The sequence below is a fragment of the Halichoeres trimaculatus genome, unplaced genomic scaffold (genome assembly GCF_033239565.1).
Source record: "Halichoeres trimaculatus isolate MK-OKI-2021-1 unplaced genomic scaffold, fHalTri1.1 fHalTri1_scaffold_13, whole genome shotgun sequence".
In the NCBI taxonomy this organism is placed as follows: Eukaryota; Metazoa; Chordata; class Actinopteri; order Labriformes; family Labridae; genus Halichoeres; species Halichoeres trimaculatus.
The window spans coordinates 13,646,642-13,661,915 of NW_027437191.1; the positions used below are offsets into that span (position 1 = coordinate 13,646,642).

Below are 15,274 nucleotides of genomic sequence, written 5' to 3' on the forward strand. Positions count from 1 at the left end.
TCTGTTTCTGGCGCCCAGCATCATAAACTCCCGAGATTAAACCAGGCATCAATTTACAGCTCACAGACTCAGACATGAGTCCCAGCTCTGAAGCACCTTCACAAACACAGATCGAGTCAACAAGGACCAACAGTTCAGATGCTGGTGTTATGAAACAGGCTAAGACCAAAATAACATATCCTCCTTTCTAAAGAATCCACCTCAGCAGCAGTACCAGAGGTTCTGGTTGGACCTCTGTTCTCTGAGACCTTGGAGCAGCTTTGAAGTGAATTGGCTCTGGTTATATTTTAAAATTCCCTTCCTGGAGTGTTTATGGTCTTGTTTATGACTGCTGGCATCTGAAACTGCTCTGGTACGCAGACGGAAAGGGCAGGGGAGGGGGACTATAAGTTTCATTTCAGTACAGCCTCACACATAGTGGAGGTCAGGATGAAAGAGAGAGCTTAGATGACTCCTAACAGCTCCCTGGTTTGATTCTCTTCTGAGCTCAGGTTGTTGCCTGAACGGATTCAGCTTTTCAAAGAAAGATTTAACAGGTTCTATCAGTAAGAAAATGTGTCTAAAAAAACTAAGGGAATCTGCTGTGTAGTGCGTATCAGCTTTGACTGTCTGTGCTTACCTTTAGGATGTCCCGGGTCGCTAAACTCATACTTTCCCATCCCAACTGTCCGTAGCATTTGAAGCCCATTAGGACCGTCTAGGTTGTCTGCTGCGGAGGGCGGAGCTTGTGCTGCTGCCTGTCCATTTGTCAGAGGGAGGGCAGGGGGCTGGATGAGGCCAGGATGAGGGGTCAAGTGGCCGTTGCCGATCACATTGTGTTGGTTCGGATGAACCACCTGGTTGGTTTGAGCAGTGAGGGCGGACGGTGCAACGATGGGCTGAGCAGAGGGGTAAAGAGACTGACTGGGCATGCTCAGAACCATAGAGGGAGGCTGCTGGGTGGACTGTGGGGTCAGCTGGAAGTGGGCCGTCATAAGGGGGTGTTGTGGAGGACCTGGTGTCTGGATGGACGGGGTTACTCCTCTGATGGGTGACTGCGTGGTCACGCTGTGGCTAAAGGAGGGAGGCTGGGGGAGTGTGTAGGTGTGAGGCAGGAGGCTGGACTGGCAAACTGCTGCTACTGGTGCAGCCCAGGCTGGACCTGTGGAGACAGGAAAACAGATTTATCAAGTGTGAATAAAGCTGTTACAGCAGCATGAGAGAAAAAGGAGCATAAAGAGAGAGAACCCACCCTCCTTTTCACACCACGAAAGATGTGAAAGATTGCATAATTTAATAATGATCAACATTATAATGAGATCAGATTTGCTAAAACTTAAAGAAATGTCTTAATGTGAAATGAAAAATATGCTGCAGTCAACATTTTATTTGTGAGGGTCTGAGTCTACCCAGACACTTGGGGCCAATTATTTCTCCACTCTGAGGTGTTGTATGCCGAGACTGAGCTGGAGAGATGAAGCCATGATGGGGCTGAGAGCAGCTTCCCTCATTTTACTCCTGCATCTCTGCCTCCCCTGATGCAAGTGTCCAGAAATGAACTCACCAGCTTGCAAAGGGGCCAAAGGGTTCATTAAGGCATGCAAAAAAATTTTTTTAACATTTTTTGCAAATTAAAAGAGCCTTGACGATAATCTAGGCAGAGAGGACTTCGTTTATTTATGTATTTACTAAGTTTAATAAAAGACTATCTGGCTTCAACCTACAGCATGAACGCAATTAAAGATGTATTTCCGTTCACAGCCGTTCTTTTCAGATAGAGACTCTAACAAACACAACTTCCCAGTTTCTGTTGAAAGAAAGTGTTGATTAATTCTGGCATGGTTGGCAGAGAACTTTCTGGAGACACACTTCAGCAAAGTGTGGAGAGGAGCTGGCTTCACTGCAAATGCCAGTCACAGTTTGGAATTACACGCACACACACAAATCGACACACAACACTGCTTGGATTCTGAGCGTCATATGTGACAGCACGCTCAGTCAGTGACATCTCACTCCCCTCTTCACACTGGGGTCTGAGCTGCAGTGTGGCAAGAGGAGGGGGCAGGAAGTGAGGCCATGTGCACTTCCCACTTTGATAGGAACTCTGGAGCTTCATGGACTTAAACCAGACTCGGAAAACACAGCAGGAGACTGTGGCCGCACAGCAGGGGGGGCAAAGACTCCAAATTAACCCTGCACTCCATACCCTTCCATCAAATCTGAGTTCCTCCATAGTAATGAAACTTTGAGACAGGGACACTCTCGTAAAAAGTGTGTGATAATTAATCCACGGACCAATCTTCACATGTGACTTGCAAATGAAATCAAGGAGAGAGGCTGGTGATGCATTAGCAGGAGCCGAAACACTGCTTTGATCGAAACAGCTCCCTCAAAGAGAAGCAGGTGTCAAAAATCTGGATTAGTTGAACTGCAGCTTCCACTAGAGCGAGCTGTGTGCCAGTATTAGACGCACGTTTGTGATGAACAGAAGGCAGAGGCCAGGGAGCATTAGAGGAAAATTAACTGCTGTAGGGCAGAGTCGTCCTGGGCGAGTTCATTACGATGAAAGTAAAAAAACAACAACACTGGATTAACTCCTCAGAGGGTGCTGTAGAAACCATTTTCTGTTTTTAAAGAGGCAGAAATAGAATAAGGTCTACCTTTAGATTAGACCTGGTGGGGATCGTTTGGAAGAGTTTTGCAGCAACAATTTGATTTAGACGTTTTAAGTTTCAGGATAACAAAATAGAAAGTGTAGAGTTAGAGACTTCTGGAGGTGGTTTTGAATTTGTAACTTTTCTTTTTGGAAACTTTTTGATCACACATTTTTGGGGGGATTTTCCACTACATAAATTTGCATATTTCATCTTATCTTAACAGAGATGTTGTTAATGCATTCAGAATATTCATGGTTTGGGGTATTGTGTGTGTTAAATGAAAGCACCCAAGATGTCTCAGCACTGGATGCTTGTTAAGCTACAGAAATTCAGGGGTATAGATTTTTCTTTTGTTTTATGGAGGGTGTATGTGTCTAACTTTGTGTATATAACTGCTGCGTGGGTAAGATTTATCACCGCTGGGCTCGCTGTCTCGATGCTGTTTGGCAGGCGGCTCATCTGTATCCCAAGGTGTGAGCTGGTTAATGGGCGTCTGTCCCCACCTCACCCCTGGAGCCAGCAGCAGTCCTGGACTCTGGTTGTCAACAGGGGACACACCTGAGACCTGCAGACACAAGAGACACAAGGTTTTATTGTAGAACATGAAAAGGTATGTTTCTTTGTGTCAACCTGAAGCACAGAATCAATTTTCAGAACCAGACGATGTACGCAAGATTAAAACCAAACAACACATCACACCTTTGGCTTTAGATGCTAAACAGTGCAGTTTACACTTTATGATCCTCTGAGTGTGTGAATACAATATTTTATAACTCAAATAAGGGTGCAGTTAAAAAGAACAGAAAATTGGGATCAAAAGTCTCAGGAGTCTTTACAGAAGGTCCATTACTTCTGCTTTTATACAGTCAGACAATTTACTTGGGGAAGCTCTACTCAAACTCAGAGCTTCGCTCTTGAGACCAATTTTTTTTTTATTTTGCAGTACATGAGACATTTTGTTCAGTCAAGCTGGAAAGTAGAACTCTGAACACTGATTCATCAAAGAAGTAAATAGAAACTATTTTTCAGGGTTGAGAAAAATGAAAACTGTAATTTCAAATATACACTGTTTCTGTGTTCAGGGGTAAAACCAATGACATGGTACTAAACCACGTTGAGCTGTCTTTGCTCGATGCCTCTTGTATTTCGCTTTTCAGGGGGATAAGAAATAATATCAGGAGAGTCCAGGCTGGTGAAAATATAGGGTCAATCCTCTCTAAACCTTTGAGCAATGCTCTCCTCTCCCTCTCTGCAGTTTGGACACTTTGGTCTAACAAGCAGGCAGGGAGAGAACAGGACAGAGCAGAGCCTGATTCCTGCGCTCCCCTTAGCTTGAACTCTGAGTTAATAGAAAAGACCTGGTCACCAGGGCCCTGCTGAGTCCTCCTGGCTGATCCCTCCGTCCCTCTGTTCCATTGTCCTCCCTGACCCACCATTCAATTCATCAAGCTCCCATCAAGAAACCAAACAGCTGTGCCGACAATCTCTGATGGACAGAACGTGGTCCAAACAAATCTGTCCCAGCCTTATCTGGATCTGATTTCAGGGATATATCGCTTCTTGCTCTAAGACGGGGTAATCAGTATTTAAGGAATGCTTACACTCAAAGACAGAGCCTGCAATTTGAGGATTGTTTTGACACTTTGTCAATCAGTTGTCTATTGTACATTTAAGACGCTAAAGTGGAAGTCATTAAAGCTTTTCCGATAACCCAATTCGGCGACCTAATGATTTCTTCTCTTGTCAAATTAACTGCACAAAATCTAAAGGGTTTTAATTTTGAACCGACTTTTAAAAATATAAATTCTCAGAAATCCCAAAAATATAAAAAATATATATTTATACATTAAGATTTGATTTATTGAGGCGGCACAAAACCTGCCTTGTAATAAACCACATTTCAACAGCAGACATGTTCAGTGAGTGTCACTGAGTTAATAAATCTTTACTGAAAGTTTGTGCTGGTAGGCAAAGGTAAAAAATAAATAAAAAAGGACAACATCCCAAGGTAGAGCAGCAAAAAGAGTGAGATGGAGTGGGAGAGTGAGGCTGGGTGGAGGAGGAGGAGACAGGCTTTCAGGAGTTTTTGTCCACCTCCACCTCCACCTGCCGACTTAAGACAAGAGAAAACTTAAAGGGTTTATTGGGAGGAAACCCTCAGTGCTCAGTAACTCCTGAGACTCCAGGAGGGAAAATTTAGGCCGTTTTCAAGGTGAGGAGTTGATTTCCACTCTTTGTTTTAATGAGCGTTTTCCTCCTACGCTCCGTAAGCTTCACCAAATTCCTCTCCACCCATTAACTCGCAGCAATGACTCTCTGTTTTCTTTTTGTGCTGCACCTGCCTCATAATACCCCCTCATTAGTGCTCCCACCAATCTACCTAAAACAGACACAAAAACAGGGAAAATCTTTTTCTGCAGGCACTCCATCTGTCCCAGTTTCAGTTTCACCAGGACAGAAATAAGAGATTCTTAGTCAGCGCCATCACACTGACAGCATCACATGGGACAGACTCAGAAACAATCCAGACCAGAGAATGATCAATGATGGATGGGAAATACATTCACAGATATGTTGGCTCAAGCATGTGCAGGTTCTGGGAAAGGGCTGACATTTTCTCTCTATCTTATTTGCTCTTCACGTTTCCAGTCCCCTCTTCCCCAGCGGCACATTATCACCGAGCAGCAGATTGGTTCCTCTGACTCGACCAAGACCATGCTGGAGAAGGGCCAAGCTTTTCTGTGTCTGCTGTCAATCTGGCATGGGAAAGGTTATTCTGTGGAGTGAGCAATGTACATGAATACAGACCATTGACTGAGGAGTGGAGAGTATTGTGTTGGACACATGTATCTTATCTCCATTTATAAAACATGACTGACATTCTTCTGAGCCTGTGACCCACTTATCAACACGTTAATATAATTCATTAATCGACTGGTTAACAAGATGAACAAAACCTTTTTTTTATCCTTAGCTTATTTAAGACATCAAAGATAACTTATGTATTAATGTTAATGTGTCTCATCACATCCAATGTTATGTTTTGATAGTTTCAGGTCTAGTACCAAACTAAAGATATTTTTCTTGCCCCCTTTCAGACACACGTTGAGATCCTTTGACTTGGTGTAGCTAATAGTACCCTTCAGTGTGTGATAAGAGTGTGATAAGAAAAATGAATAAACTGATGTAAGACATGATCTTTGATAGGGATGTTGGATACCACTTTTCTTTCAGACTGATAACACTAAGAGCACTCTTTTTTAAGTACTCATGGATACCGAGGGATGATACCACTGCTATGTTTGATACATAAAATTTCATTGAAGAGTGACAATCATTTTGAACAAAGACAGCACAGTCCCAAATAAAACACAACAAACTCTCTCTGTGCTTATTATTTGTTTTTGATAAATTAACCAAAGTGCAAAATGAAACCGACCATCAGAGTTTTTGTTTAGTAGTAATTAGTACTTCTTTTTCTTTTTTTTTTTGTCATGAGTATCGGCTGCTGGTTTTGGCAGCCTTTGCGAGTACTGATATCTTGAAAAAAGGCTGTAACGGCCAATACCCAATAGTAGGGGTGCACCAATCACAATCTCTGGCCGATCACCGATTTTTAGAAAGTTTGACTTGCTGATGCTGATTTGGGCTGATACCGATTTTTATTTATTTATTTCTTGACAACTGGGAGCACATACCTTCAATGTTCCAATCTTATTATATTGAAAATCATTCAACAATACCTGTAAACCAAAATAATCTTCATGTTTTAACTTAAAAAAAAAACAAAAAGTGTCCTGAGTTTTAGGTCTCAGAACAAAAAGCAACAATAGCTGGCTGTCAGACCTTTCTGGAGGTATATAAGATGAGTTTCATATGTTAGGATGGGCCGATCACCGATCCCCCAAAATTATAGAAATCAGGTGCATGTCTACCAAATACCAATACCAGTACTCACCCATCCCTAATTTTTGATGGACTAACTGTTAGGGGTAGGAGAAAAAAAAACGATACAAGATATATGAAGATTTTTTGTTTGACAATATCAAAATCGGGATACTTTGTCAAACAAAAACTTTTTTGTTTTGTTTTGTTAGTTTTTTTCAAATTCAAATTCTTCATTTCAGTCTATGTTTATAAACTGGATTGGAAAAATATGCTACCTTTCTCCAGCAGAGGGTGAAATGTTTCTGATTCATGTGATGTGCATTTTATGTGAAAATATGGTTCCTGATATAGTCTGAAGACATTTTCATCATCTTTTAACTTTTATACATGGTCCGGTGTTTAGAAAAGCAAACTAAAAATAGCAAAAATCATAAATATCAATGAATCGCAATAGAATTGAATCGCGAGAATAGCTTATCATCCCAGCCCTAACTTTAACTAAACTTCTAATAAAAAAATAGTTGTTCATTACCATTTTTATTACCACTTTAATAACCACTTTATAGCATTAGAAAGCACAACCTGTTTTATTTCTAGAGGATATTAAGTCTATTTGAGCAGGTAAACAAAGTATCTGCTTTTTAGCGTTTGAAGCAGAAGCTATTCATCAGCTCCTCCTGTCCAGTCCCATGCAGAAACACATGAACACACATGCATGCACAGCCAATTTTGACAGATCCCCTCTCAAACCTCTGAGTGTAGCAGAAATGTCAGAATCAGTGTATTGTGGAGGGAAAGATAAAATCAAGACGCATCAAGGCTGAACATAAACTAATCCTCTGTCAGTGCACAGCCAGCAGTCCTGTTCTAGCTGGAATATCAGCTATTCTCTCAGACAGAGCAAACACTGACATCTGTCACTATGTGTGTTTGAGTATAGCAGGCAGTATTACCTCTCACCACTGGCCATCTGCTGTAGACTGGTACAGGAGAGGCCTCGTGGTGAGCCAGGACTCTGGGCTTTGATTGCTTTGAGTCACTCACAACATCCACATCACAATGATCAGGGACTGTTTGCTCACAGCTTTGTGTTTGTCTTTGGGTTCCGTTTGAGTCAGACCTTGTCTGTGCGAGGTATTGCACTAGTTCAGTCCTGTAATATCTGAGTAGGAAACCAGATATCTGCAGAAAAACTCCCAACCCCTCAACATAAGCTTCTGTTCTTTAAAGCTTTTGAACATGTGTTATTGGCCTGTGTGTGTAACCTGCACAATTCATCGTCCTGTCAGTTTTAGCAGATGTTAAAGTGTACTCAACAGGAAGAGGAAAAGCCATGTTATGTCAATTCTTATTGATCACCTCCCAGTGATATAAACAACATTACGGAACTGTCAAAGAGACAACTGCACAGAAAATTTCACAACATAAATAAAGAATTGAAAGGGGTACGGCTGTGGGAGAAGAACTAATTCTTAAGTTTTGCTGGAAAAAGTATACATGTTACAAAGCTCACAGAAAACTCAGTCACATATTATGAGCACAGAAACTCATCATATTCACAGACTCACAGGAAACTATTAAGTTTACAGAAAACCCAATGCATATCTAAATGATTTATTAGCTTACTTATTGAAAGGAGTTTGTTTACATAAAAAATTTAGGAGCTTGCTAAACTGTGTTTCATCTTTGCTTGAGGGAGCTGTCTGCCCTCCATCATGGCTGCCGGCCTTGAACGTCTGCATGTAAGTCTGTGTGAATGAAGTCTTAGTGTGAATGTTTCAACTCATATTCTGAGGAGATTTTTCTACCCTGGATGATGAGTAACATAAAGAGAGTTGCCTCTCACCAACAGCTGAACAATTAATCAAATGAAGGCAACATCGCAACATGATAAAATGCAATTTTCAAATTAAAAAAAGCTACATTTAAGAATAAAAAAAGGATCATGTACACAGACCTGGAGGGGACAAAGTAACTTGTACTTAATCTTCCTCAAAATTTGACAAAGCCAACATGCTGTTTTTTACTGGCAAAAAACCTGTGAGCTACAGAGATCCCCAACAGAATGATTGTGGTTCACAGAGCTACACCCCTTGTTCACTTCATTACTTCCACCAAGGAGGTTATGTTTTTGGGAGAGTTTGTCTGTTTGTTTGTTTGTGAACAACATAAGTCAAAAAGTAACTTACAGAGCATCATGAAATTTTCAGGAAATGTTCTAAATGGGATAAGGCATTTTTGGAGCTGATCCAGAATTTAGATAAGATAAGGTCACCATAATGTCTGACGGATGTAAAAGTTCAATCCAGATCCTGGCAATATTCTAGATACTAAGATCCAGAATATGAAATATGAACTGGGTCATCATAATTTTCAACACTAGCCACTTATTCATGGACCCAAATATTCCACTTGCATTCAGTTTATTTCAAATGGAAAGAATTTAACCTTAGTATAGACCTCATTGTGACAGAAAAGTGCCAATCTGAATGAGCATTTAAACGGTTTCACAGGGTGGAATATTCCTTTCCCCAAACCAATTGAGGTATCATGTATCCACTCAAATGGAAAGTTGTCAGGGTGCGTTCTTCCAGCGCACGCTCAGATATGACATAAGACGCAACTAGAGACATTCTTTGATAAATCATGTGATGTTTACGTTTTTCTGCGCATGCCCCATTGACTATTCTGTTTGATTATAGCGGCGCATGTAAACCAGAGATTGGAATATTCCTTTCCATGTATAGTATTGTTTTCGTAAAAGTCATTCAGAAAGATTCCACTCGGAAAGACGAAAAACTCCTCATGTAACTGTGGCTAATGTCAGGTAAAAAGTTATCATACAAACCTGCAACTAACACCAAATTGTAGCGGACAGTCTGCTGAAACGGAGTATAACATCAAAGTAGGACTAAAGTGTTGCATTAGAATCACAACATGCTTGACAGAGGACTGCGCTCTCTGAGTGCTTTTTTAGTTGTGTATGGTTTTTTACTCTGACTGACAACTGGAGGCCAGTACAATTCCAAAGTTCCTTTTTATTTTTCAACTGAAAATTGCCAGAGTTTGGGAAGAGATTTGCAGTTTTCAGTGTTCTTCAACAAATTTGATAAATTGGTGAGAGCACTGTTGGAAAAATATTGATACTTTAAGACCCCATATCAAGAAAAGTATAAGAACCCAAGTCCAACATGCTGGAGACAGTGTGGTTCAGGAGCGGCAAATCATTTTCATGTCTTCTAGGGTTGCCCCAAACTGAATTTTTACTGGGAGGATATCCACAAAACACTTGAAAAAATATTTAACACTCAAATAATACTGAGTTTTGAAGGACTTTACCTTGGTAATATTGTTTCCATAAAAGATAGGAGTGAAAAAAAGTTATTGAAGGCCCTCCTGGCAGCTAGCAAAAAGTTCATCACTCAAAATGGCTCAATCCTCTACCACCTACAAGAGACGAGTGGTTCGAAATAATCCTAGAAATCTTTAAAATGGAGAAGTTGACCTATAATCTAAGGATTCAGAAAGATAAATTATATCTCATCTGGAATAAGTGGATTGATTTTGTTACCCCATTTAGAGCAGACATTGTCTGACCCCACCAACAGTTATTCTCCTCCACCCTCCTAAGTGAGGGACAATGTAAATGTTAACTCCCTTTGTTCATTTGTACATAGTTATTTATTTATATGAGTGATGTAACATATGTGGATATTATATGGAGATTTACACACATTCAAAATGTAAACAGCAACAAGGAGAATATGTCTAACGGTATATTTTTGAAGAAGACACACAAAATTCTGCATATGTGTAAATAAAAAAGACTAGAAAAGGACTTTTTATAAGAAATGCTTAATTGTTTATCAATGAAAATGTCTTTTCCAACAAAAAATAAAGAATTATAAAAAAAGAAATTTGCAAGAAAGTACTGTTCACATGTTGACAGAATCCTTTGTTGTGGTCAAACTCCAGAATCACTTGCCCCTCCACTCGCCCCCCCACCCCCCAATCACTTGTAGTTGAAAGACTACAAGTCTTTCAACAGACTTGTAGTCACATAGACAAATGCATATGTGGGTTGCTGTGTGAGATGTATTAGCACATGTTTATGTGTAACAGCAAGGTGTGGGCACCAACTTGCTATAACAATGTACATCCAAGAACCTGATCTTCAGTGAGAGGAAGTTGCCTTTGTTGTAAACTGCTCACTCCTTGAAAGTAAAAGTTCATCGAACAGACTACTCTGCTCTTTGAGATAATTTTACCGCCACCTGTGAGTCAGGGCACAGGAAGGATTTTCCTGACACGTTTAAAAAGACAAAACTTGAAAGAGGGGCTAAAGGAAAGCTTGGCCTCAACTAAAGAAAGTAGCATACGGAAACGAACAAAATGAAAGTCAGTAACAATAGCTAATGTTTTAAGAACAACTTCCAGAGCCAGCTAGAAACAACAGGGTATATAATGCAGGTCATTACAGAGACAAATCAACATTTATCGATATCCGTAGCACTGAAAGTTGATAATGTTCTGCTTTGTGTTTCTCTTTCCACACATGAGGGAAATAACAGACTGCAGGAGCGGAGGAGGTTTACTGCTGTGTCTTGAATCAAACCTTTTTGCTGTTCAGTCATTATCCTGACAGAACATCAGTTCAGTGAGAAGAATTTATTCCAAAATGATGGACAGGATGTCTGGCGGTCAGATGTTGGAACTACAGTTTAGTGTAACGCATCCAAGAGAGAAAATTCACCTCCGTGATTAGCAGCAACCTCTGGGCAGATATATTTTCAGATTTAATTTCCATCAAAATTCAAACTGAAGCTATCACTGCAGCGATATATTTTTCATATCTGTGTGAGCAACTGTAAAACCATTTCACAATGTAATTCCCTGCAATGAACAAATCATAAAAAACGGTATGTGCAAGCGAGGAAATGAAATTCAGCTCTGACAGAATGGCTTTTTCTTCCCTTTGGCCAGGCACGGACAGATACAGAGAATTTGGCAGAAATGTGGAAGTGGATGGAAATAATGGTTTTCCTCAGAGAAAAGAAACAGGAAGATTGGCAGCAAAGAAAGGAGTGAAGGATGAGCCAGAGAAAGACAAACCATCCATCACATCGCACATCTATCGCTTTGAATTATTGCCTATGACTGATCATTTTATTAATTATTTTTTTAAAGGAGTAACGAAAAAAACAACCTTTTTTTTCCCCCTGCTCTGCCAAAAGCTCCAAGTGTGGTCCAAAACTGTCCAGAAGTACTAACAAGAGAAGAATCACACATTCTCTTTCCACCATTCATCACTTACTGTATAGAGGTATCTCTTCTCCATGACAGTGCACTGACATCTAAATGTGAGGTGGATTTGTTCTGGACCTCCGACATAATGGTCCTGAATGCTGGAGCCGGACCACGCGGGCGGCTGTGTCTAATCTATCGGACTGGAACATCGCAGAGCACCGCACGGAGAAACAAAGAGACGGCTGCGCCATTATTGGCAGCCATCTTAAAGTGCAGTGTAGCACAAACATGTCGAAGAGTGTGGGTCCACGGATCGGGAAGATTTGTATTTTATGTGATGGCTGCATTTAGACTTAGGTAGGTAATTTAATTTCTATTGTTAAATAATCAATTGTAAGGCAGTTAGAAGTGTGAAATAATGAGTACACTGTAAAATTAGATTTTGTATTTTAGTTATTCTAGCATATTCTATGTCAGATTCAGATCAATCCCTGAAATTGTTGTGATAGCTCACAATATTAAGTTGGCATTATCTTAACAACAAAAAAATATTTCAAATTGAAAATGTATTTCCAAATAAAGTAGTAGTGGATGTCGACTTGACAATGAAGGGATTCAGGTGGGTGTAGGATTAAAAACACCAACCTCGTCACATCCTTGCTATTACACTATTACAGAGCTGCACTGTGGTAATAAGTGACTTCAAAAAACTTGCATGTTTTGCTCTTGTAAGCATAGTTCTCACTTGGAGTTAACGCTTGTTTTTTTAAATAAAGTTTTCTTTTAAACACTTGCCTATGGTCCTTAAGGTCAAATACTACAGCTGAGGATCACTGTCAGGGGTCTGCTGCTGCTGCGCTTTGTTTCCTAATTTTCTGCACACCTTAGCCCCTCCAAGCTGTTTAATAAAGCTACAGCCTTCAAGTTATTACCCAGAATGCCTTTGTGAATTGTGACCTAAAAGTTATTTTCACCTTGAGTGAGGGGGATATGAGAGCCTCAAACTGTTTTGTAAAGCTTCAGCCTTCAAGTTAATACCCAGAATGCCTTTATGAATTACATTTTTTTGTCACTGTCACGTCAGAGCCTCGCGGTACAAATCTGATTTTTGAGCTCCATGACTCAAAGTGTTAGTCTATGAAATAGCTTTATAACGTCAAGAAATGAAAGGTAACATAACTGAAAAATTTAGTTGAGTCAGAGAAGATTAATTTTTCCAAATAACTACCTGAAGAAGTTAAGCTACCGAACAAGTCTAAATCAACAAAACTAAGACAAGGGTTTACACAAGACATCATCAAGATAACTTTTGTTGGTGTCAGAGCTACAAATTTTTTTTTTTTTTCAATCTAATATATAACTTTAAGGCAGCCCTTTACCTCATACTTCTAAATTAAACCTAGAAATTGCATATAACAGTGTAGGAATTATTTTTTTTTATCTTATAAACAATTAAATATCGTCAACTAGGGCTCTAGAATGTCAGAATTTCCCCTCATAATCATAATCATATGATTCACATTGAAACTAATAATGTTATGTTTGGGAATCAAAAGTAGTCAGATGTACCTTAAACTTAACTGTTCATGTCTTCTTTGTAAAAATATTCTGAGTACATTTTCAGGGAGGTAAGAGAGAGTCTATGACAATAACTACGAGAATGTCAAAGAAATAACAAGAACACATTTAATGAGTAGTAAAAACACAACCAGACAAAACGGTGCAGGGACAGAGAATAAGTATGTGAGAAAAATGTGTCTTTGGCTCAATGTCCACTGATCAGGTCTTGAGCTTTTTTCAGTCTATTTCTTTAATTTCCTCCTTCTTAAAGTCACTGTTGTTTCACATTTCCGGCAGACTGGAGCATCCACCGAAACAAGTCTTTGTGGCACATTCAAACTAGAGAGGAGATTCTTATCTTTTTTTTTTTTTTTTTTTTTTTTTTTTTTTTTTCTGGGAGGGTTCGGGATGGGGTGAAGAGTGTGGGGTTTTTCACCTGTCATCTCTTCCAACATGATATGACGTACTCACTACCAAGCTGCCTAGCTAACGACCATCTCTTTGCTTCTTCAATCATCCTCCACTTCACTAGGGCTCAGATGATATGCTATTTTTGCAGTTCTATTCTGTTACAATTTTGGGGGTGCAGATTCAATTTGAATTGTGATTCTTTTATATTTACGATTTTTAGTTTGTTTTTTTTAAATACCAGACCCTGCAAAGAAGTTAGTGGTTTATCGATTTTCAATCTTGTCTCCCACCCCTACATTTCACATCAGGTGGCAACCAGTGCAAAACACACCCTTTAAAATAAGTACTATAACCATAATGTTAATTTTTAGCACATAATTAATATTTCATTTTTCTTTAAAAGGGCAGTTACAGTCAATGCTGGTGACTGTAGCAGCCCTAGTGTTTACTCTGCTTGTTAGTATCAGAATTATTAACCTGTTGGCCAAGTTACTAATCTATTCTTGTAGGCCTGAAATGTTGATAAAGTTGCCACCTGCAACGTGCAAGGGCTGCAGCTTTGGTCAGCAGCTGCTGCCACAATGCTAAAAATCTACATCATCTTAATGTAAACAAGCACTGATCACAGTTTGGCAGTTTTTTTATTAGAAAAATTGAGATGCAGATGTTTGCAGGTTGTATTGAGTGAACTCCACCTAATAACAAGCACAAGCAAGTTAGTGTTACCCTGTATTGAAGGCTGGTGAAGCTAGCTTGGCTAACAAAATCCAAGCAACTAAGCAAACTAATATGACACAGTTTACTTGGAGAATCTGTGATCCTGTGTGTCACACTGTTATTGAAATTTGAACCATTTCCTGAATGGCATCTTTAGGTAAGATCAGTCAGCGGGTTGGTATTGTAATTCTTCTGTTTAGAAAAAAATCTCTAGCAAAATACATGAATATTTCAAGGAGAGTTAATTATGAATTTATTTCAACCAACAGTTAAATGGAAGTCAGAAAAATGAATGTCAGAAAATGTGCAGTAAAGCTCTTGTGAAATATCTCTCTGCTGATACAAGTTGGGGATAAACTACAGACATGGTCCTGAGAGCAGAGTTACCATCCAGGCTTAGGTAAGAAACACCTGCCTCATTGTTGTCAGCCATCAATGGCAGTTGGCAGTCAATAAATGACAGTTTGTTTACTCGAAACTGAAAATCCAAAGAGAGTGAATTCTCCGTGATGCCAACAGTAAACACTCACCCCAAGCATCACACAACAGACAAGTGTGTATTATCCCAAACCACAACACAAGCGTTTAGTAGGTATACACTAGGGATGCGCCACAGACAGGTCAATAGATAGACTGTACTTCCAAGCTCTGGACCAAATGGCTGAAAGGGAACAGACTTCACTTCAACTAAAATTCCAGCTAAGATGCTCTGACAGCTCAGCAGGCTTTTAGTTCGGTTCACGTTCTGGAAGAAGAAAAGCATGACTGCAGGGGTGAGGACGACAAGATTCAGAAGAAAAGTGGTGCTATAAACA

At 39.8% G+C, this 15,274-nt stretch overlaps 1 protein-coding gene across 4 annotated transcripts in view; it reads right to left on the reverse strand.

The window, feature by feature from the left end:
* Positions 1-15,274, reverse strand: part of klhl29 (kelch like family member 29) — a 182,681-nt gene that overhangs the window by 79,732 nt on the left and 87,675 nt on the right. For 3 of the 4 annotated variants that reach the window (XM_074684737.1, XM_074684735.1, XM_074684736.1), the window contains 2 exons: positions 3,054-3,201; positions 620-1,141 (listed from right to left, as the gene is read on the reverse strand). In XM_074684737.1, coding sequence (XP_074540838.1) covers positions 620-1,141; positions 3,054-3,201 — 670 coding nt within the window. Of the gene's footprint in view, positions 1-619; positions 1,142-3,053; positions 3,202-11,838; positions 11,977-15,274 lie in introns of those variants that run through there. The other variant, XM_074684738.1, reaches the window with a different exon arrangement.